Below are 21,229 nucleotides of genomic sequence, written 5' to 3' on the forward strand. Positions count from 1 at the left end.
ACTTTAAAAGCTAGACAAATGCCAGACATGTAGTTGGCGACAAAGTAGAATGAATCTAATTTACAAAGGTAAGGGGGAGAAAGATAGAATTCACTCGTATAGACCGTTTGCCATTACATCGGTATTATACAAGCTAGCAATCTAGGCAGTCAAATTAAAGCTGCAAGCATGGGCAGAGAATAATGGCATTTGGGGGGAACTTCAGGATGGCTTCAGAATAGCCATAGGTAGGCGTTTGGATATTATAACTTATTTGTTCTTACTCAGAGTATCTAGACACCATACTCTGAGTATTGAAATATCAAAAGTAGAAAGCAGACCGTTATATGTGGCCTTTTTAGACATTGCAGGAGCCTATGACAACGTAGACCGCAACATTTTGTAGGATATTCTCGAAGGGGAAAGCTTAGGTGACGATTGTTTACAGCTTTTGAGAGAGATTTACCTAAAAAATACCGTTTGCATTGAATGGGAAGGGATGAGGAGCGAGGAGAAAGTTCATATCAACTAGGGACTGAGGCAGGGGTGCCCCTTATCCCCATTGCTGTTTATGTACACGGTGAATATGGAGAGGGCGCTAGAAGGAAGCAATATCGGATTCAATCTCTCGACCATACAAACAGGCGGGTACAGTAGAAGAGCAGCGCAGTTTCCAGGTTTATTTTTTTGCTAGCTGACAAGCAAAGTGGTTTGAAACGTCTCGCTAATATCTGTGGACAGGAAGGCAACAATTCAGGTTTGAAATTTAGTGTTAGAAAATCAGGTATAATGGTATACAATGAAAACAGTGAACAGATAGTGGCAATACAGGGCCAGGAAATACCTCGGGTAATAGAATATAAATACCTTGGTATATGGATAAACGAAGGCAATAGATATATGGAAGCACACAAAAAACAATAACAATGAAGGGGAAGAGAAATGCAGCCATAATGAAGCAGAGCGCTATGGGGATACAATAAGCTCGACGTGCTCCGGGGTATGTGGAAAGGTATAATGGTTCCAGGACTTACTTTTGGAAATGCGGTTGTTTGCTTTAAATCAAGGGTACAATCAGGACTCGATGGGAACCAAAGGTTAGTGGGACGGCTCGCATTGGGCGCTCACGGGAACACTACAAAAGAAGCTGTGCAGGATTATATGGGCTGTACTAGTTTGGAAGTGAGGGAATCTCGCAGTAAAAGTTATTGTGAAGAACGACTGAGAAATATGGAAGATAGTAAATGGGCTGGGAGAGTGTTGAGGTATCTGTACAGGGAAAAACATTGATTCACAGTGGAGGAAAAGAACTAGGAAGCTTACCAGCAAGTATGCGGCCTGTAGACTGGGCAACACAGCAACAAAGAACGTCAAGCGGGAAGTCAGAGAGGCTGAAATAATCTGATGGGTGGCGGCAATGGAAAAGAAACCTGTCATGAGTAAGTATTATTAAGAGGAAAAAACGAAATCAGGAAAGAAATAATTTATGATAACTCAAAGGGAAGATATATTACTTTTCGAAGCGAGATCGGGATGCCTTAGAACACGCAACTATAAAGCGAGATATAAGAAGGAAGAAGAAGCATGTGCTTGCTGCGGTAAAGCTAAGGAAATGGTAGAACATGTTTTATTAGAATGTGAAAACGTCTGCCCAGCGGTCGATGCAGGCACCACTGGCCTCCTTGAAACCCTTGGGTTCAGCGAGAGCAATGGAGAAGTAAACATGTCCGCAATAGAGATTAGTAAGAGGCGATTGGAAGATTGGTGAAAGAAAAGTGGGGAAACGGGGAAAAAACGGAGACGTACAAAAGCAAAGTTCGCAATAGGGGTTCAGGAAATTAGGTTGTGGAAGTTCATAGTGTTTTTTTTTTTTTTTAACCTAGGTAGGACAATAAACAGTATAATAGCAAGGGCTTGGTGGCGCAACTGGCGCAACCTACCGCCCCATTCTAAAGGGGACGCTCATAGCATCCATCCATTTTTCATAGCGTTGTCCTGCGCGTCGCATGTGCGCGTCGGCTTTCACCTCCTCACCTGCTCTTCCAACAACCTGTTTGCGCGCTGAGGGAGAGAGAACAAGAGCGTTTGATGTTTGGTGTTGGTGCTTTCTCTTCTGGCCCCCTCGGCATGCCAATGCCAAGGCACGACGAGGGTTCGTAATATATATTTTCTGCCGATGATATCGAGCCATAGGCAGGGAACCCGGCTTACATGAACCTAGTTGCGGTAAGTCATGTTTTCTTCACAGCTATTCACAACCCGACACGCTTTGTAAGTGGTGCGAACTTATCGGAGGCCCGGCAAATATGATCGGAATGTAAACAAATCGCTCAATGCACTCCGTTTAAAGCGCTTAACAATGTAGTGGCATCGTCAGCGCCACGCACGAAGCGCTGCAAGCCGCTCGCTCGTGCGTCTTTTTGGACGCGTTATTAAAGCATTTGTCTGTTTATACCATTTCGGTGTCCGTTTGATACGTGAAGCTTCGTGAAACGCTTGTGCGCCTGCTGAATGGCCGGCATTTGATATAGTTTCTCTGCAATCGCATGTCACCTCCCACAATAGCGCTCTTAGCCGTTTACTTCTAAAGATCATGCCTACTTTTGTACGAGATGCTGTTGGTGGATCAACGGTGACAGCGGGGAGTAGAAACGTGTGAAATACCTTGTATAATCGACGTTAGTTGGACTTCTCGTTCATATGAATGAGTGTACCTGCTGGAAGGCTGACGCCAACTTCGTAATTGTACCGTAGATCCTCCTCAAAAAATTGTGAAAATATAAATTAGACTTGCGAACCTCAGTCCTGGAAACGTGTTTGACGTGTTTCATAACATGGCGTCAATCTTTACGAGGCGAACCCATTGAGTTATCTCCCCATTATGTGCCGCGACGAACGCAAGCTCCAATTTCTGTTGATGCTTGGGATCCTGAGCAACTAGCCGTCATAAATCATGTTGTACCGTTGTCTTCGATGTACTTTCGCACTTTAGTGTAACCAGACTTCTCTGTCACCGATAAAAATGCAGCTTGACCGTGTTGCACACATTTGCAGTCTACCAAGGAGCAGATAGATTTACATACGATTTGCTTAGTCAAATGCATATTAATCTCGATGCATGACCGTGTTTACCCACATAAGGCATACTAGAATCTATTACCCTATGTTGGTTTTTTACTTGCTGTGATAGCACAGCAGTCGTGGCAGTCGGCTAACCAGCACGATGTCGCAGGTTGTGTGTCTGCTACAGCGGCCACAATAATTCTGTTGGAAGCAGAATGCACAGGGAAACATGTTGCAGAGAGCAATAAACAACCACACTCCGTAAAAATTGTATTGCAAATGGCAGCAGCGTTGTGGATTTAAGCCCATTAAATCGGCACATTCCTTCTGCAACATGCCATAGGCTATCTGTACGAGTGAATCACAGAACAGGAACGCTCATGTCACTCACAATTAATAGCTCTCCACCCTTTCTGTCTGAGCAACAGCTGTTTGTGCTGCTGTATTTCTGCTACAGTCTCTTACAACACTGCTGCATTTAATGTGGAAAAAAAATCATATCACAAGTTTGCTCCATGCTGAAATCAGCAAGGTAATTTTTATATTTGCTTTATTATATCCAATATTTCAACTAGCCCCATAGCGTGCCACTGTGATGTTCCTTTTCTACACTTGCAGACTTCAAAACCCAGGACGCCAACCACTGCGGGCCGCAGGTAGTCATGTGCTGATCAGCATGCCAGGCCGAGATCTGGCGCTTCCCTCGGAGCCCTGGCTCCCCCATCACCTCGACTGCCCCAGGAGGGCACTGCGGAGGGCACACCCACCGCAGTGGAGCAAGAAGCTTCCAGCAAGCCCTCTGGCCAGGAACTGCTGCCGCTGTGCGATGTCCTCTTCAACATCATCTCCATGGCATCGTACTTCTGCGACATTGTCTTTGACGTCATGGTGGCGTACACGCTGTTGGTCGTGCGCCAGCAGTTGGTCTGGTTCTCGGTTGCCCTCACCAGCATCCTGGGGTCACTCCTGGTCAGCCAGGGCCTATCTCTCCACTGGTACCTTCAGCGTGGTGCAAAGACCAAGGCACGCCGAGGCGGTGTGTTGTTGCTCCATGCCTTCCAAACGGGCGTACTGTGGCGCTACTTCAAGCTACTTCTGCCAGTACACCTAAGCCGTGTCAAGCAGGAGGTGGCCGACTTGTGCCTGCTGCGTCTCATCCATGGCTTTGGTGAAGCCGCCCCGATGCTGCTGCTGCAGCTACATCTAGCCTGGGCACAGCCAGCGCCAAGCATGGTAGCACCGCTCGACCGAGTCTCAGCATTGCTTTCTCTATTCAGTGTCTGCTGGGCTCTGGCCTCCTTTAGCAAGAACATCCGTCGCCAGCAACTTCACCGGCTTGTCCTCACGTGGCTAGGTGTGGTTTGTCAGTTGGCTTGGCGGCTGGGGACAGTGTCTGCAAGAGCTTGTGCCCTGATCCTTTACGCTTCACTTTATGGCCACTGGGTGTTGGTGGTGCTGCTTTTACACTGGCTCGCCATGTTGGTCTGGCTGGCTTCTCCACCACCGCGGCTGTTCCGTGGAGATGCACCTGCCCGCCGACTGGCTTACTGGGCTCTGCTAGCTTACGTGCACACCATTTGTTACGTCAACCTGAGGCCCAATCCTGGGCGACCCGGTCGGGCCCGCTGTGCCGCTTTCTACACTGCCATGCTTCTAGAGAACAGTCTTCTGGCTGCCGTTTGGCTCGCGTTGAAGCCAGGCCCGCACTGGGGTCAGGACCTGGTGCTGTTTGTGGTGTGGGGAGGGTTCTTTCTTGGGCTAGGCTTCATGCTCCTTTACTACCGATGGTGTCACGTACGGAGGCTTGTGCCTCCGCCACGAGCACCTGCTCCAGCGGCACCCACGGGGGTGTTCAACTGCCGTTTGAATCCAGCAGCACTCAAGAGGAAGCGCAAGAAGCCGTCATCATTCGTTCCACCTGCGCAGCCTTTCTGGAAGCGTGCTCCAGTTGGCAGCAACGTTGTGCCGGCTGTAGACATACAGCAAAAGCTCCAAGAGAAGCGGCGCCAGCAACTTCAAGACCTCCTAGCCATTGAAGAGGAAATGAAGCAGGGAAAGCTCCCTCCCAGAGGAACACTACAGGTATACTGCCCTTCTGTTGACAGTATTGCACAGTGCAGAACTGTTTTGGAGACATTTGCATACCTGCCAACTCTCCCAAATTTTTTATAGTTTACGAATTTCAGCTTGGTCTGCGACTTCACGAATATCGCATTAAGTTTTAGGTAACGCCAGTCCTGTTCGTGATAATGTTTGAAAGCATTCGAAAGTTGGAGCTGTGCATAACTTCAAGAAAATGCATGCAAGAAATAAATTGTGAAAATTTGTGAATATTTGTGCTACCCTCTTGTGACAGAGCAAGGTGCCATATATCCCAGAAGGTACTTTGAAAAATCTTACTTGGAAAAGCTCCTTCAGCTGGCGAAATAGGCAACAGAAAAGTGACTGAAAAGCTCACTGTGATCTATACACTATGAGTAGCTTGTGAGTATCGGCTGTTTTAAGTTTGCCGCTGCTTGAGTAGCTGCATCTAAAGGTAAACATTCAGTAACATAAAGTTAGCATCTATGCCACAAAAAGTGTGTGCTTAGGTCAAGCTTTAAATAAGTGCAGGCTGTCATGTGTGCAGGTTTTCTACTACTTTTAAAGTTCGGAAAAGTTCAGAGGTTGGCAGGTATGCATTTGCTACATCACTTGGCAAGCTTTGTTGCTGTTAACATTTTATAAGCGAGTTTTTCAGCTGAAGCATTGGGCAGCTGTACCCCAAGTCTTAAAATTTAATCTACGCAGGAACAATTGTGCATTTGCTTGTGGTTTCGCATTGCTTTGCTGTAAGTGGAGGAAAATTATAGTCAGACTTCTGTGGACTCAAATTTACGAGCAATTACAGATTCTGGGGTTTTACATGCCAAAACCACAATTTGATTATGAGGCATGCTGTAGTGGGGCGCGCCGGAAATTTGTACTGGCTGGGGTTCTTTAACATGCACCTAAATCTAAGTACCACAGGTGTTCTCGCATTTCGCCCCCATCGAAATGCAGCCGCCGTGGCCGAGATTAGATCCCACGACCTCGTTTTTGGCAGCTCAACACCATAGCCACTAAACAACCACAGCGGGTAATTTACGACCACTGACTTTAGATGGGACAAAGCAAGATTTGCGGTCAACATGAATTCAAATGTGAACAAGTTAAAAGTAGATATGCTGTTGTTTGATATACAGCAGGCATTGCTATTAAGGCTATTATTATTGCTATTAAGGCTAGAGAGCTCTCTCTACTCGCATTGAAATTAAATTTAACTTCCAGGAGCCAGAACCACGAACTGATTATGAGGCATGCCGCAGTGGGGGGCACCGGAATAATTTGGACCACTTGAAGTTCTGTAATGTGCACCGAAAGCGCGGTGTACGAGTGTTCCTACTTTGGAATCCAGCCACCATGGCCGGCATCAAACCTGTGACCTCAAGTTCAGCAATGCCATTACTACTAGGCCACTGGCAGGTCTGCTCAAGCTTGCAACCAAAACAGAACATGTCACAAATGAAAGAAGATATGTATATTTGTCACATTACTGTAACATTAACTGTGATGTGTTTATGTCACAAAATACTAGTATGTAATTATCACATTGAAGGCACTGCAGATTTGAACGAATCTGTTTTCCACCAAATGAGCAGAATGACGTGTCTCTGTAACCAAATGCCCCAGAGCACTGCTTGCACTTGCAACCACAACATAGTATGTCATAGTCTGCAAGCACAAAGTTGCATAACTACTGCTTTTTTTTAGTGATGTTTCACCAGTAGTGGTAGTTGTAATATATGAAGTAGTTAACCCACCGAACGCATTGTATATCAAATTGTATTGCAGAACACATGGAGTGTGACTTCTGTGACCACGTAGCTTGTACAGCAGTGCCTGATAAGTGTGCAACATCGTTGTGTTTCTAACAAATGGCCTAATTCAGGGCCCAAAACTGGGATGTGGGAACACAGCGTCCTTAGAAACTGGCTATAGCATAGCTATAGTATGACTGCATGGCCCAGTCTATGGCCTATTGTGATAGCAGGTGTTGTAATCAGATTTTCCTTGTTCACGTTTCTGTTTGGGCTGATAGTACAAAATATAAACCCTGATATTCAAATAGTCTTTATTATGCAACAATGATCACAACGTGCATATAAAATTGTTGCTGTTAGTTGACACGCACCATTAACACAGCAGACTAACATCATCATACAGGATCAGACTCTTTGCACATGTAAACAGCGCCGTGAATTTGTTCAGACAAACCTCTTCCTTTGTTGATGGGATTGTATACAGAGTGCTAATGGGGGCAAATGTCATATTTCCTAGAAATGGCTTCAGACTATCACCTCCCCATTTCTTGGGCTGTTTTTGTTTTTTCTTAGCACCATGTATCAGTTAGCCCAACAACAAACTCGCTTAACTTCACTATTGTGTTTGTACTTTAAATGCCCCAAAAATGCACATCTCAGCCTATGTGTGTTTGCCAGCATTTCAGCTACATCAATTTGTTTTCTAACTAACACTGCCATCCACATGCTTCCTAACGTTACAGCTATCAATAATCTAAGTGCTAGAATAGTTTCAAAAACAATCTTTTTCTTAGCTAGTTATCCTCACTTTTCCGTATCAGGTGTGTGTTTCTAGCCTTGGCCGACCAGAGATAGTGCAATCTGAAAATGTGGGCCACTCCCAAAGACAGTGCAGTGTGAAAGTGTGGACCATTCCCATGGGTATGTGCACTCGAAAATGTGGGCCATTTCTCAAGATATCGCAGTAAAAAAAAATTCACCGACCATTCTCCTTAGTGTAAAATTTTAGCTCAGCTGTATACATGTTTTCATTTCACGATATATTGGTTGGTGTGAACGATCTCCCTCACAAATCGGGAGATTGTGAGAGGCAGTGCATGGGTGACGCATCGGTGCAATTCACGGCAGCCGCCTCAGACAGATCTCCGCCCATGCAGCGCTTTGTTTCGATACAGATGACACCCGCTACTCTGGCGCAATCTCGTAACCATTGTCGCCGCAAAGCACGCCTTGTGCGGCACTATGCTTTTCGTCTCACACTTTCGCCATACCCTGCTCCTCCACTTTCTTCTTCACACTCTCTATGCTGTTGCCGTCTTTCATCTCCCACTTCACTCCACGTTCGCTTCCAACCTTCACTGTGTTCGTTCGCTCAGTTACGAATGACAACGCCAACGCTTGCCACAGGAACGGCCGCGGAAAAGCTTCGCTCTAAAAATTTGGGCAGTCCATTGCTCTTGCTACTCCCCTCACGCAAGGGGCAACAAGATAGAGGGCTGTACTTAATGACTCCACCCTATTCTCACTCCTAACTCACTCAGGAACATTTTTTCTTTGACCAACATCGGCTAGACATTAAATCACCTTCCAACTCTTTCCTGTGTTGCATTTTCTGTTTTCGTTTTTGTCTCTTGAGATGCAGGGTCCCACACCACGGCAGCCGATTCCACGCTCCAAGAAGCAGCCCTGGCTCCGCAGCCCTCCACAGTTCTGCTACCGGTCACTGCTCGGCGGCTCGCCCGAGATCCTGCTCTGCCCACAGCGCCTAGACCCAGAGCGAGCCATTGGCAGCCTTCGTGTGCCACCCCAGCCGCGTGAAGTCCGGTGGACCCAAAGGCCATTCACGTTCCGCGAGAGCAATTCGAGTGATGGTGATGTGGACTCGGCTGACGAGGATGCCTCCGCGCGGTTCCGCACTTGCCGAACATTTCTGGGCCGTCCACATGGACCAGAGACTCAGCTTTGACACCTGTCACTGGTGGTGAGAGCAGCCACGTTGAACTCCAGTGCCTCACGTGCTTTTTGTACATGGAATGTTATGTGAATATTTATTGCCCAAGGAAAATTCCTGTGGAAATACTCCGTAGACCCTGTGCTACAAGAAGTAGATGTTATTGCTGTCACACTGTGCAGTTATCCCGCATCGAAACATTGTGCCTTTTTTTTTTCTGTTCCATACAATGTTATACTTGCTAAAATTAGAACTTCAGCAGTTAATGGGCAGCCTCTGAGTTGTGCCAATGTCTTACATCTTGGGTCCACCTATGCACGACCTTGCCACAAACACAGTTTGCGTTAATTGACTACAGCTGTATAAATGAAATGACATCAAGGTTCGAGTAGATGTGATTCTGGCTAACTTTACAGTTTTATTTTCTTGTAAGAGCAATGCAATGTCACAGTCACCAAGCAGAGCCTCGTAATCCGCACTGATTATACACAAACTTGGCACTAGCTATATTTTGCGATCATTTTAGAATTGAGATTTCATGTTAACCTAGTGCCAGAAATACAGACAAATACGGGTCACCTTGTAACTACTGAAGCAAGGTTTGAGTACAGGCTAGCTGGTATTGCATTGTTTCAAACATCACTTGCACTGCGTACAGGGACAAGAAACAAAAGAACAATGAATAGCACTTGTCTTCGTCGTTCTTTTGGTCCGTTGTCCCTGTGAGTGATGTTTACGCGCTGTAAGTGATGTTTGTAACCACTGTCAGTGACAATTGCAAGCTTGCTGGAGAGGCTCCTCTTGCAAATGTGTGCTGTGTCGTCTTTCCATACTTCCATGCTGCTGGATATTTCTCTTATGCATCGAACAGGTATTGAGAGGGTGCCACCCGTACAGTAGCAGCAAAAGCACCACGGTCACAAACCACGTGCACAAATAGCAAAGATTGGCTGTTGTAGGGATGAAGGAGACAGCTTACAGAACAAACACTCGTGAACAATAATACCACTGGGTGCTTCAAAGTTCTTGAGAGAAACCATCCTGACCACTTGTGCACGGAAGCTCTTCACCCATCCTCAAAGACCTGAAGAGCTTGTTGTTACGACGAGCTTCATTACAGGTACAAGATGTAGATGCTTTTGCATCACATATGATAACTCTGTGCACCTTCCGAATTAACTCATTTAAGAACTTGAATGCATTCAGTTTTCTGTAGTTCAATGTGGTATAAGGCCGCTGTTCCTAAGATGTCCACACCAACACCAAGGACTTGTAACATTACGGCATGCTTAGTTCTTTTTGATATCTAAACCTAGGCTGGTTGTATAACGTAATCAGTTAGTCATGTGCCACACCATGTGCAGTTCCATACCACGATGGCTGAACTATGCCTGAACTATGTGCGTACTTGATGAACCTTTAACTGATCGATCCAGCTGTGGCACTTTTCATACATCACTTTGCTGTTTGCAGAGGTAAATGGTCACTCCTGGACACCCGCTTCTGGTGGCATGACAGACGGATAAAGATCTTGCAGTGCCCCTGCGTGCTGCCTTTTGTGTATTGTCCTTTATCATTGTCACTCTGCAAACTCATTTTACAATCACCCAAAAGCAACTAGCCCACCGACAAGCCATTAAAAGGGATAAACCTGGCAGCTGGGCTCATCCTCTAATTTTTCTGCTACCCTACACAAAGGATTGAAGTTGGTGTAGCCGTCAGATTTGAAGAATAGCTGCAAAGTGTGTTTGCACTGTCAATACCTGTACTACACCCATCGATCTGATTTATAAAAACTTTGTCTTGTTTTGCAGACCTGACTGGCGTGCGATCATGTTGTTCTAACAGTGAGGAGCTACAGTAAATCAGTTTAAAGTAGTAAAATATTTAAAAACCAAAATGTTATTCATTTGGCTAAAATGGGTCAATTACTACTGGAGAAAGTGAAGGTAGTATACTTCGTTTTCAATTTTGCACAGGTAATCAATTTGGAATCACAAATAGCAAACCATATTTTTTTTTATTTTAGTCATTCCCATGTAGAAAATGTTACTGAAACTTGCTAGGTAGAATTTTTGGTTCCTTTAAAATGAAGCATAATGCTACTTTAATCACAAGCAGTTAGGTAGACTCACATGGACACTGCCAATATTCACAATACATACCTGTGAACTTTCTTGATTTTGTTGTAAAAAGTAGAACGTTATCTAGTGAGGCGAGTCTAGCAGTGCTATTGGAGGAATTAGAGGGCAGTATATGGATTATAATAGGGCTCAGTGAAGTTAGGAGGCCAAAAGAAGCATATACAGTGGTAAAAAGCGGACACGTCCTGTGCTACCGGGGCTTAGCGGAGAGACGAGAACTAGGAGTCGGATTGCTGATTAATAAGAATATAGCTGGTAACATACAGGAATTCCATAGCATTAACGAGACGGTGGCAGGTCTTGTTGTGAAACCTAACAAGAGGTACAAATTGAAGGTCGTACAGGTCTGCACCCCTACATTCAGTCATGATGACCAGGAAGTCGAAAGCTTCTACGGAGACGTGAAATCGGTGATGGGTAAAGTCAAAACAAAATACACTATACTGATGGGCGACTTCAATGCCAAGGTAGGCAAGAAGCAGGCTGGAGACAAGTCAGTGGGAGAATATGGCATAGGCACTAGGAATAGCAGGGGAGAGTTATTAGTAGAGTTTTCAGAACAGAATAATATGCGGATAAGGAATACATTCTTCCACAAGCGGGATAGCCAAAAGTGGACGTGGGGGAGCCCGAATGGCGAAACTAGACATGAAAAACACGAGTTAATGACGTCTTAGTTGAAATCAAGAAAAATAAATGGGCATGGGCAGGACATGTAATGAGGAGGGCAGATAACCGATAGTGTTTAAGGGTTACGGACTGGATTTCAAGGGAAGGGAAGCGTAGCAGGGGGCGGCAGAAAGATAGGTGGGCGGATGAGATTAAGAAGTTTGCAGGGACGACATGGCCACATAGTACATGACCGGGGTAGTTGGAGAAGTATGGGAGAGGCCTTTACCCTGCAGTGGGCGTAACCAGGCTGATGACGATGATGATAAGTAAAGTAGCTGATATTTAGAGCTTGCTTACATTTGTCATATTGGCACCCGCAACCTTAGCATTTTTCATTTGCGTCTAGTTTAATGCAAAACTTATCATAAAAAATTTTAATAGCTGGAGTACTGGACCTGTTGATTATATGCAGACACCTGTGCTGCAGTGACACCAATTTATAGAACCAGTGTATCACAGAAGCGGAAATTTCATCCTCTGCTTCACAACTGCAGTCAATGTCTGATTTTTCGGCCTCCGTAGGATTCCCAAACTGTCAAAATATAATACATGCATGAAACTACACCATTTTATAGGTATTTCTTGAATGGAGAGGCTCAAGGACAGAGTATCAGACTTGTGCGACTCTTACAATGCATCGATGAGATGGATATGAAAATAGCCAATAATTTATAAAGAAATCGCGGTTTCACTCAAAATATGCAGCATTGATAGCGATAGAAAAGTGCTAGAATTTGTAATAGAGAACTACACATAGTAAGGGTCATAGTTTTATCGGCCGAATGCAGACACTCACTGTCATAATGCTAGCGTGATCAAGAGCAGAAGCTGTGGCGAGTGAACACTTCATGCTGCCTCTCGCTTGATTATACCACCTCCAACACTAGGCCCACAGGAGCACAGTACACAAAGCCACCAGCCATCTCTCCTAAACTTTGCACCCACCACAGATTACCTCCAAGGTTGGGCACACACAGCCATACCATGCGTAGAAGTCAGGCTAAAAAAGGATTTGCGAACTTGCCAGCACCCTCCTCTCCTTTAGCATTTGCTAGAGCACATTACTGCACACATGGCACGCATCAAGTCACCATACTTCTCTGCACACCCGAAAAGTATATATCTTACAGGTACCGTAGAGCATGTAACCTAGATCAGGTATCCGATCCAGATCACATGCAAGGCGACACATCGCCAGGTTGAAGAGCAGAGGCAATATGATTGCTCCTTGAGGTGTTCCTTTGCTAGTCATTTTAAATGTCTCCAATGTGATTTGGCTACTACGGATGCGTGCCTCCCGGTTATCGTGCTGTGGGCATGCAGAGGTTCCCTAGGGGATAAAGAATATATGCTCCAAAGCACAGTATTAGCGATGGAGACATTTTCCCGAAGGAGCGGGCTGGAGTGTGCGCCTGAAAAATTTAAGGTCATCCGAATACACGCGAAAGGCTATAAATCCAGAGGGTCAATTAACGTTGTGGTTGAGGGCCACATGGTCCGAGAGGTACCCAGGATGCGAGGCCTGGTTTGTGGTGTCAGAGCGATGAGAGAAAGCAGCACAGACGCTCAAAACCCTCAAATCCGCAACCGACAACATAGCCCAAATGATACGTCAAGTGACATACGGAAAGGTGGGCATGCGAGGAGACGATACCCTGAGGCTCATACAGGCCTTAGTAATTAGTCAAATCACGTATGACTTACCTTACCAAATCCTGAACAGAGAAGAGGGAAGGCAGGCCAACACGATAATTTGAACCGCTTTGAAGGCGGCTCTGGGCCTGCCTAAAGCCCCTGCATCCACGTGCCACCGCCGCTTTCTTAAGTAGCAACAACCTTTGTTGTGCGCCGCCTTTTCCCCTCACACCAAATCCAGTTCCGGTACTTCCGGTTCCGGCATTTCCGGTTTAAAAATTTCCAGTTCCGGCGTTTCCGCTTCCTGGAGTTGCACTGCGGGAATTTCCGCTTTGACTGCTGTTAGACGATGGTGAGACGCCCGCGCATGCTTAGCAGAGCTGTGGCAGTCACCATAAGAAGAATGCAAAGGGGACAAGCTGTCGTATTCCGCTGAAGTAGTAGTTCGCGGTTGCTGTTTTCCAAATGCACGAAAAATGGCAGTGGTCTCCAAGCGCCCAGGCACTACATTCCACTGTACGTTGTTGCTCGTGCCACAACCGGTTGCAGGTTGATGCGAAGCAGCGAACACGAGCAGTCGCTGGTTACAATAGGCAGTGGTTCTTGGATGGAATCGCATTCACAGTTCCAACCGCAGCTGGTGCAATTAAAGCCTCTCCAGCGACGCGATAGTAAACCACGCTAAAAAACAAAGCGTCACTTCCACTCAGAACAGGAAGCTGCAGCTACGTACGTTCCGCTTGACGCCGGAAGCTAAGGGGGTGAGTGTGAGAGCAGCGTGGAGGAGGAGGGCAGGTTGGCAGTACTTAACCTGGTCGGCGGAAACGTGTATGGAGGGGCTTTAGGCCTACCTAAATGTGCCTCCACGGAGCACATTGGGAGTACGTAATACTTTCGGTGAACTCAGGCAGGCGACTCTCATGCAACAGGGGCAACGGCTCCACCTCACAAAAACTGATAAGGCAATATTGGCTCGACTCAATCTTCCAGCATAACCCATTTATCTCACCGAACAGGCCATGCTTCTCCCGCCTTCGGTGAGATCCAAAATTACAGTAGCTCCAATTCCCAAGAATATGCATCCCTTGTACAACAAGGAAAGGCACAAGGCATGCGCACAACGTATTTATGTACTCTAATAACCCTAGGTACTATACGTGCTACACGGACGCAGCTGGGTATGGAGAGGCGACCGGGCAGCGCTACCAAAAGAGGTACACCCTGGCAGTCATGAATGCCATCTGCCAGCAGCAAATAATCGCGTCGGCCATGGCAGGATCACCCAACTCGGCCGAAATGTTAGCAGTGGCGATCACCCTCGCTCATGCAGAGCGCTTGTAAAGAGACTCGGTTGTGGTTATGGACTCCTGGAAGACATATCACATGTTTCTCAAGGAGCACGTGACTATGGCTAGCATCGCGATAATTTCCAAATCTTTCAATCCCCGTCATCACCCACTCTGGTGCCCGGGACACACGGGTGCACAAAGGAATGAACAGGCCTACGCATTAGCTCTAGGGTGTACCAACCGAGTGACGACAGCCTCTTCTAACCCAAACCACTCACACTATGCCTCTCAAAATCTCATCAATTTAATTGCCAATGACATCCTTGCTGATCAGCGCGGAGTCCGCAGAAAATACCTGCTGCCTCACTCACAACTTAGTGGAGAAAAGGCCGTCAATTGGCAATAAATACAGACTGGAGTATTCCCCCATCTAAAATTGCTAAACGCCATGTATCCCACTCGCTATAGGGCCAAGTGCCCTTGGTGCGGTGGCATACCCGCCCTAATACATGTAACCTGGAAGTGCACTAAGAATCCTCATAGGCCAAATAGCAATGACACAATAGAGCAGTGGGAGGCACAACTCGCCCGATCAGACTTGGCAGGACAAAAGTCCTTAATTAGCCAGGCCAGGCAGGCAGCAGAGGCCAGTGGGGCCCTGGACTTGGGGCCTCCAATCACCTCTCCTTAAAATCTCTTCCTGACAAATAAAGTTTCTCTCTCTCTCTTTCTCTCTCTCTCTCTCTCTCTCTCTCTCTCTCTCTCTCTCTCTCTATATATATATATATATATATATATATATATATATATATATATATATATATATACACACACACACACACACACACGCACGCACCGGTGATTGCCCATAAATGAGGAATTCGTGGCACGTAAAGCAGCATGCAAGATTAATGCAGGGTGCATTGCACATTCAGAATCTTATGCTTTTCTTATAAAAAAGCTTTGAGTTCTTAGTGAACTTTCCTAACGCGAAACATTAAAAAGGCTGCTACCTACACGGTCAATTAATTTACAGTTCGCATAGCACACGTAGAGAAATTGCAACTAACTGTCACTTTCTAGCATAGGTTGGCAAAATAAGCGGATGCTCACTTGGCAATATATTGGCACTCGCTCACTCACCTTCATGGTCACCAATGCTCGCTCACGTTCATAGTTGCTTCCAATCACCCTAGCCAGCACTCCGCCAACAGTCACTCATGTTGGTACTTGCTTCTTCTAAAACTCACATTCAACGCTCACTCCCGTTTATGCTCAGCTGCACAAGCACTCTGGCACTCAGTCCCGTTCATACCCCTGTCCACTCGCACCCTTTGTCATTCACTAATGCTTTATCTCATGCCTGCTAAATGAGTGTGGTGTGGGCGTGACTCAACACACTCTTCAGTGAGCATGTCAACCTATGCGTTCTATGCCAAACCTGTGAGTTAAAAACAAGCAATACTCATATGACAATGATAGTGATAAGCACAGTCATTGACCATTCAATCTACTCACCAGAGTGACTGCTGGTGCTCACATGCATCCAAGGCTCTACAACACTATTTATGAGCTGCAGAATCTGATCAGACATACCTCCTCTGCTTTAAAATTTGCAGTGTTTGCAAAAGTTTAATCAATAGGCACATTTGCACCCAGTCAGAACTTGACAGCAATGATAGTGTGGTGAAAAGGAACACCAGCAAAATATAAAACGATGCGTGGCAGTATAGCGCACTGCTGCCAGCGGTCTTTCCTTATTGCTAGATGTCAGTTGTAAGAACACTGTGAAGGATACTAGTCTCATCCGAGCACTGGACTAAGTTTCTAAAATACACGAACCTACTTTTACCAGCAAGTGATGCTTATCCGAGGGGAAAAACACAGCTGTGAAACTGCGTGTGACAAATGCAGCTTCTTTAGCAAGCAATGGTTAGCATAACAGTTAGCACAACGGAAATGAGTGAAACTCAGCACTACCATTCTTCTTCCTGTGTTTCCATAGTAGCTCTTGCATCCCATGATGCAAGAAATTGGCTGAGACCTAGTACAGGAAAGGTCCAAAAGTATATAGGATGTGGTATTTAAAAACTGACACTGACATTCCACTCATGGAACCAGCATCTCGTAAACCTTTTACCCTGCCTGTACATCAATATGTACAGGTGAGACACAAGAGACCGCAGCCTCAGCACAGCATGGCAGGCCCACCATCTGCTGAAGGTGTTGTGAGTACGCAACTTTGATCATCACAAACTTGGGATTGTGCCTCATGTTTTCCACTGACAGTGTCCTATAATTTTAATCTCATAAACACACATTGAAGTATGCCAATTTGAGCCTTCTTTTGTTTAAGAGCTCAGAAAGTCAATAAGTATTAACGCTTATTGACATTCTGATAGCAGCCAACTCAAATTTGGAAACCGAGGTGTCGTGCCATTGTACCAGGGCCATACCGAAAGTAATAGTCAGTTTGTTTTTGCACACAGGTCTGAGAGTGCACAGGAATGAGTGTTTAGTAGCAAGCGGCACTAATCATTTCTGAATTCATCAACGGCCATTTGGCATCAATACTTGGCACTGTGTATCCGCCAGCACACTAAACAAGATGGCAGCACATGATGCCACAAAGTGAAAGTATTACCCACATCGAAATCTCATGTTGTGGTACTGTTGTATGCATGGGAATACCAGGATGTAGTTTCAATTCGCACCCTTCTTGGGTAGTGAGAACACCTTAGAGATTTGCCTGGCTAGCTCTGTTCTGTCTTTCACAATAGTTTATTCTGTGCTAAAACAGCATGTAAAATTCAGTTTCTTTCTTTAATATTAGGCAAAAATATTTTTTTATTCTGTCTTGAAAATTTGTGCTGGGACATCGGTGGCCGCACAAAGTGAACTCTGAGGGGCCAGATGCAGTCACAGTGTATCACAAAGGCTCTCGCTTGAGTTGTAAACAGTAATGCATCCTCCCTAGTATCCCTAGCACCCACTGGTTTCACAAAAAGTGCCGACAGCCATTTGCCCGGAGCATTGCATTTCAATTGCTGTGCACTGTGCAATTGTACCAAACGTAAACAGTATCAAGGGGCTACTAAAATTGATGGACAAATGACAAGGTCTGCACTCGCTGTGCAATAGTTTCAGGTATCTGTTTTTGTTTCTCTCACTTGCTTACGTGCTATACATAAGTAAACATTATTGAAAGATGTAGTGCAGTCAAATGTACACTCTTTTTACAAGTATTTTCTTTAGAGCTTTATCTGTGCAGCCATGACTATGTTTTATACCAAGCCACATTCAGAACAAAGCCCTGCACACCCACATCTGGGCATTCCCAAGGCGACTCAGTGAAAATTGGTAAGCTTGCATAGACAGTGGGGCCAAATTTCCCTCCAGGTAATATAAGGAACTCTCTACATGACGCCTTATTTGGTAAACTTGTGGTGGCATAATTTCTGTTTATGAACAAAATTCAGCCACAAAAATTAATCATTGATGTATGGCAATTCGTGACGAAGCTGGAGTGGTGTGTGGAGCTAGGTCAGGCATTATAAAAATGACCAGAAAGCATTAATATCAGCCTCGGAGTAGTCACTCTGAGACAACCACGACTGAAGCCAATAATGAGGCCATTAATGCACTTAATACAGAAGACAGGAAAGTAACAATAGATGAAATAATGAGAACGACTGAAATAGGAATAGTGCAGTTGAAACAACAATTGAACACTTAGGTTACCGGAAAATAAATGCTGCTGGATATTTTGAGAAACTGCAGAGGCTTTATTACTCATTCAGAATAAGCAACTTAAAAGCAAAGTGACCATACAGCACAAAAATGTGTGCCTTCCCACTTCTAACTTAACAGTGGAGAGAATTGTCAGAATGAGAAGGGAAATGCTTCCCTACCCACTTCAAAAGTGATTAAATGCAAAGCCAGTGATACAAGACAGCAGAAGCAGTGCTCACCCCAGTGCGTCACTGTCCCTACCAAACTAGAACAGAGATCGATTGGAGGAGTATTTTCAAGCTTCCCGAATGATGGGCCACATGCTTGCAGAGATTGCAAAGTTTCCCTTTCAATAATGCAACATAATCGTTTGTGAAAGGTTGTTGCTTTTTACTTTCACCATGATCCTTTTAACTAATGCACATGCAGGTTCAGTAGTGGGCTACAACGAACATGTGGCACGTGGCTTGCCCCTAATGTCACAGCTCCAATACTGTAGTCACGAGTTTGATGGAAAACTGTTTGGCCAAGTAAAGTGATTGTACAGCAATTGCAAATCTTGCCAGCGACAAGTAAAGCGACAAAACTGACGTTTCAGAGCTCGTCCGAGAACCTTCACAAAACGGAAGTAGAAAATGGTCATCGTTGGAACAGTTTATGTATGCCTAAATATGTAACAAAGTGACTTCACATGGATGGGATGAAGATTACAGTCCATTCTGTTATAAAGGTGTTGTCACTAGTTTGAATGGTGAGTGATTCTAGATGAAGCCATGACGACACATTTCGGTCTGTCGCCAAGATGCTTGCACCGTCCCTAGTCGGTGGCTGCAATACAAAAACATCTTTGTGCTGTGCATTAGATGCACGTTAAAGAACCCCAGGTTGTCAAAATTAACCCGGAGTCCCCCACTATAGTGTGCCTCATGATCGGATTGTGGTTTTGGCACGTAAAACCGCAGAATTTAGTTTTAATGTATGCTTGGGTAGTAATTATGTCAGCATAATGTTGCATCTCATGTAAGACTGACAAGAATGACTAAAAGTGCAGTGACGCAACCAAGAGCTAACTTTTGCAGTTTCTGATGAAAGTGGTTATTTTTAATAGTGAAGGCCACTGTTTTACACCGAGAAAGCCATGAAAATAACAATAATAAAGAGCTTTTACTGCAACTGCGATAAGGGACTTGTCAAACTTGCTTGTCAATGGTGTTTGGATTGCAGTGTGGCTGTCATCACCTCTGTGTTTCCATGTGAGATAAATATGTGTTCTGCAAGATGGCAAACTGTACAAGTTGTGAATTCATGATTAGTAAAGCTCAAAGGGACAAGGAAAAACACAGGATGAGCATTTACTGTCAAGCAAAAGGGCTTTAAGATTTGTCAGAGACTGACATGCTTGTATGGACCTCAATGTGTGTACATGCTGAAATAGAAGCTTGTTAGTGCACTCAATAAGATGAGGTTACATCCCCAATTTATTCTCCACTGCACAGAACAGGCCTCAGGAATTAATCTCACTGTGGTGCAAGCTCACGGAAGCTTGGCTCACACGCGTGCATTTGTCGTCTTCAATAAAACATGCTTCAACAATTTCACGTGCTAGTGCATACACGCATAGAAGAATCTGGGTCTTTGGCGCCGAGCAATATTGTGGCAGTGCCGAGGCCATCGGGCATTGTTGATGTGTTCACACTATAATTTTGAGCCATCCATATCACATCTAACTCACATACACCTGTGCTGGGCATGCACCCAAAATACCATCCATGGTGTAGAACCAAATTTGACAATCACTACACTGCATGGTTTGTACAACTAAAATGAGTTGCTAACGTCGTGCAGAATGCACCAAAAAATCCTGTGAGGTGGTGTAAGTAGCAGGCCCCAGGAGCTTTACAAACAGCCTTACATAGGATCGAAATAGTACTGTGCTATATGACTGTCCAAGGGTGTGGCCATTTTTATTGCTGATGTCCTGCTACAACTGTTTCAGAGGTTGATAAGCAGCCCATGTTTTTCATCACTTACTTTGGCAAAGCACTGTTGCATATTTCTGTGGCGTCAGGTGGGCGTAAATGCTGCGATGCGTGGTGGGAGTCTGGAGAGGAGGGTAGCAGGTGATAAGGTGGGGAACGTTGGTGCGTTGCTAAGTGGAGGGAGAAGTAATGGCCCATGCCCTGATTAGTTCGTGCAAGTGATGACATCATTGGGGGATGGGAGGCCACTGCGACAATTGATTGGCTCAAGTGATGGCTCTTGTCTTGAGGTCATAGCAGTAGAGTGGAAACAGCGTGTGCATCTACCATGGCCATGGTGGCTGCAGGATCTAATTTTTTGCTGGTAGCTTAGGATAATATTGTTGCGCTGTTTAATGGTGAAGGAGCCAGGCAAACCACAAACAAGCAATTAAATGCCCTAGAGCAGCCTGTCTGTGACCAGGAAAGAGAACACACCTAAACGGCTGATGCAGTTGTGTGCCAGCTGAAGCATGAGATTCGAGCTAAATAGGCTGTTGGAATCGGGGCTGTAGTGCATGTAGACTTTAAAAACAGTTTACACCCTCTCACGTGTTTCCTGCAACCTTCTGAGGTGTGCCCTGTGACAATAATCATTATCTGTCTTGCTTGTGTTTCGTTTCTTAAAAACCACTTGCTACTTTCCCGTCAAGAATGCTATGTTGCACTGATAATGCACATGCCATGCATGACCTGAAAGTATCAGGCATGCCACGTTGAAGAAAGGAGAGACACACATTATAGATGATGATTATTCTTCACGTAGTAGTTCTGCAGAAACCCGCAAGGTGGAGAGAAGTAATGAATAAAGGGAAAATCAGACATCCACCCATTCGTAGCAATTGCTATAAAGGAAACCCATACGGGTTCCTTGAAAGAATGGCCTTATAGTTGAAGAAAAATT

At 45.2% G+C, this 21,229-nt stretch overlaps 1 protein-coding gene across 2 annotated transcripts; it reads left to right on the forward strand.

Moving 5' to 3' along the window:
* The first annotated feature begins 1,989 nt into the window (after positions 1-1,989).
* Positions 1,990-10,648, forward strand: LOC135913808 (XK-related protein 5-like). Of its 2 annotated transcripts, none has more exons than XM_065446505.1 (3): positions 1,990-2,205; positions 3,661-5,124; positions 8,521-10,648. In XM_065446505.1, exons 2-3 carry the CDS (start codon positions 3,892-3,894, stop codon positions 8,848-8,850), a joined length of 1,563 nt encoding a protein of 520 aa, XP_065302577.1. In that variant the 5' UTR covers positions 1,990-2,205; positions 3,661-3,891; the 3' UTR covers positions 8,851-10,648. The 2 variants fall into 2 exon arrangements, with proteins under 2 accessions (XP_065302577.1, XP_065302579.1); XM_065446507.1 differs by having other exon boundaries at positions 1,991-2,205; positions 8,527-10,648.
* Positions 10,649-21,229: the final 10,581 nt, after the last annotated feature.

The sequence above is a fragment of the Dermacentor albipictus genome, chromosome 6 (assembly GCF_038994185.2).
Source record: "Dermacentor albipictus isolate Rhodes 1998 colony chromosome 6, USDA_Dalb.pri_finalv2, whole genome shotgun sequence".
NCBI lineage: Eukaryota > Metazoa > Arthropoda > Arachnida > Ixodida > Ixodidae > Dermacentor > Dermacentor albipictus.

Coding starts and splice junctions, on each gene's coding strand:
- LOC135913808 (XM_065446505.1), top strand. CDS start 3,892: ATGGCATCGTACTTCTGCGACATTGTCTTTGACGTCATGGTGGCGTAC. Junction 5,125..8,520: donor CTCCCAGAGGAACACTACAG/GTATACTGCCCT, acceptor TTGTCTCTTGAG/ATGCAGGGTCCCACACCACG.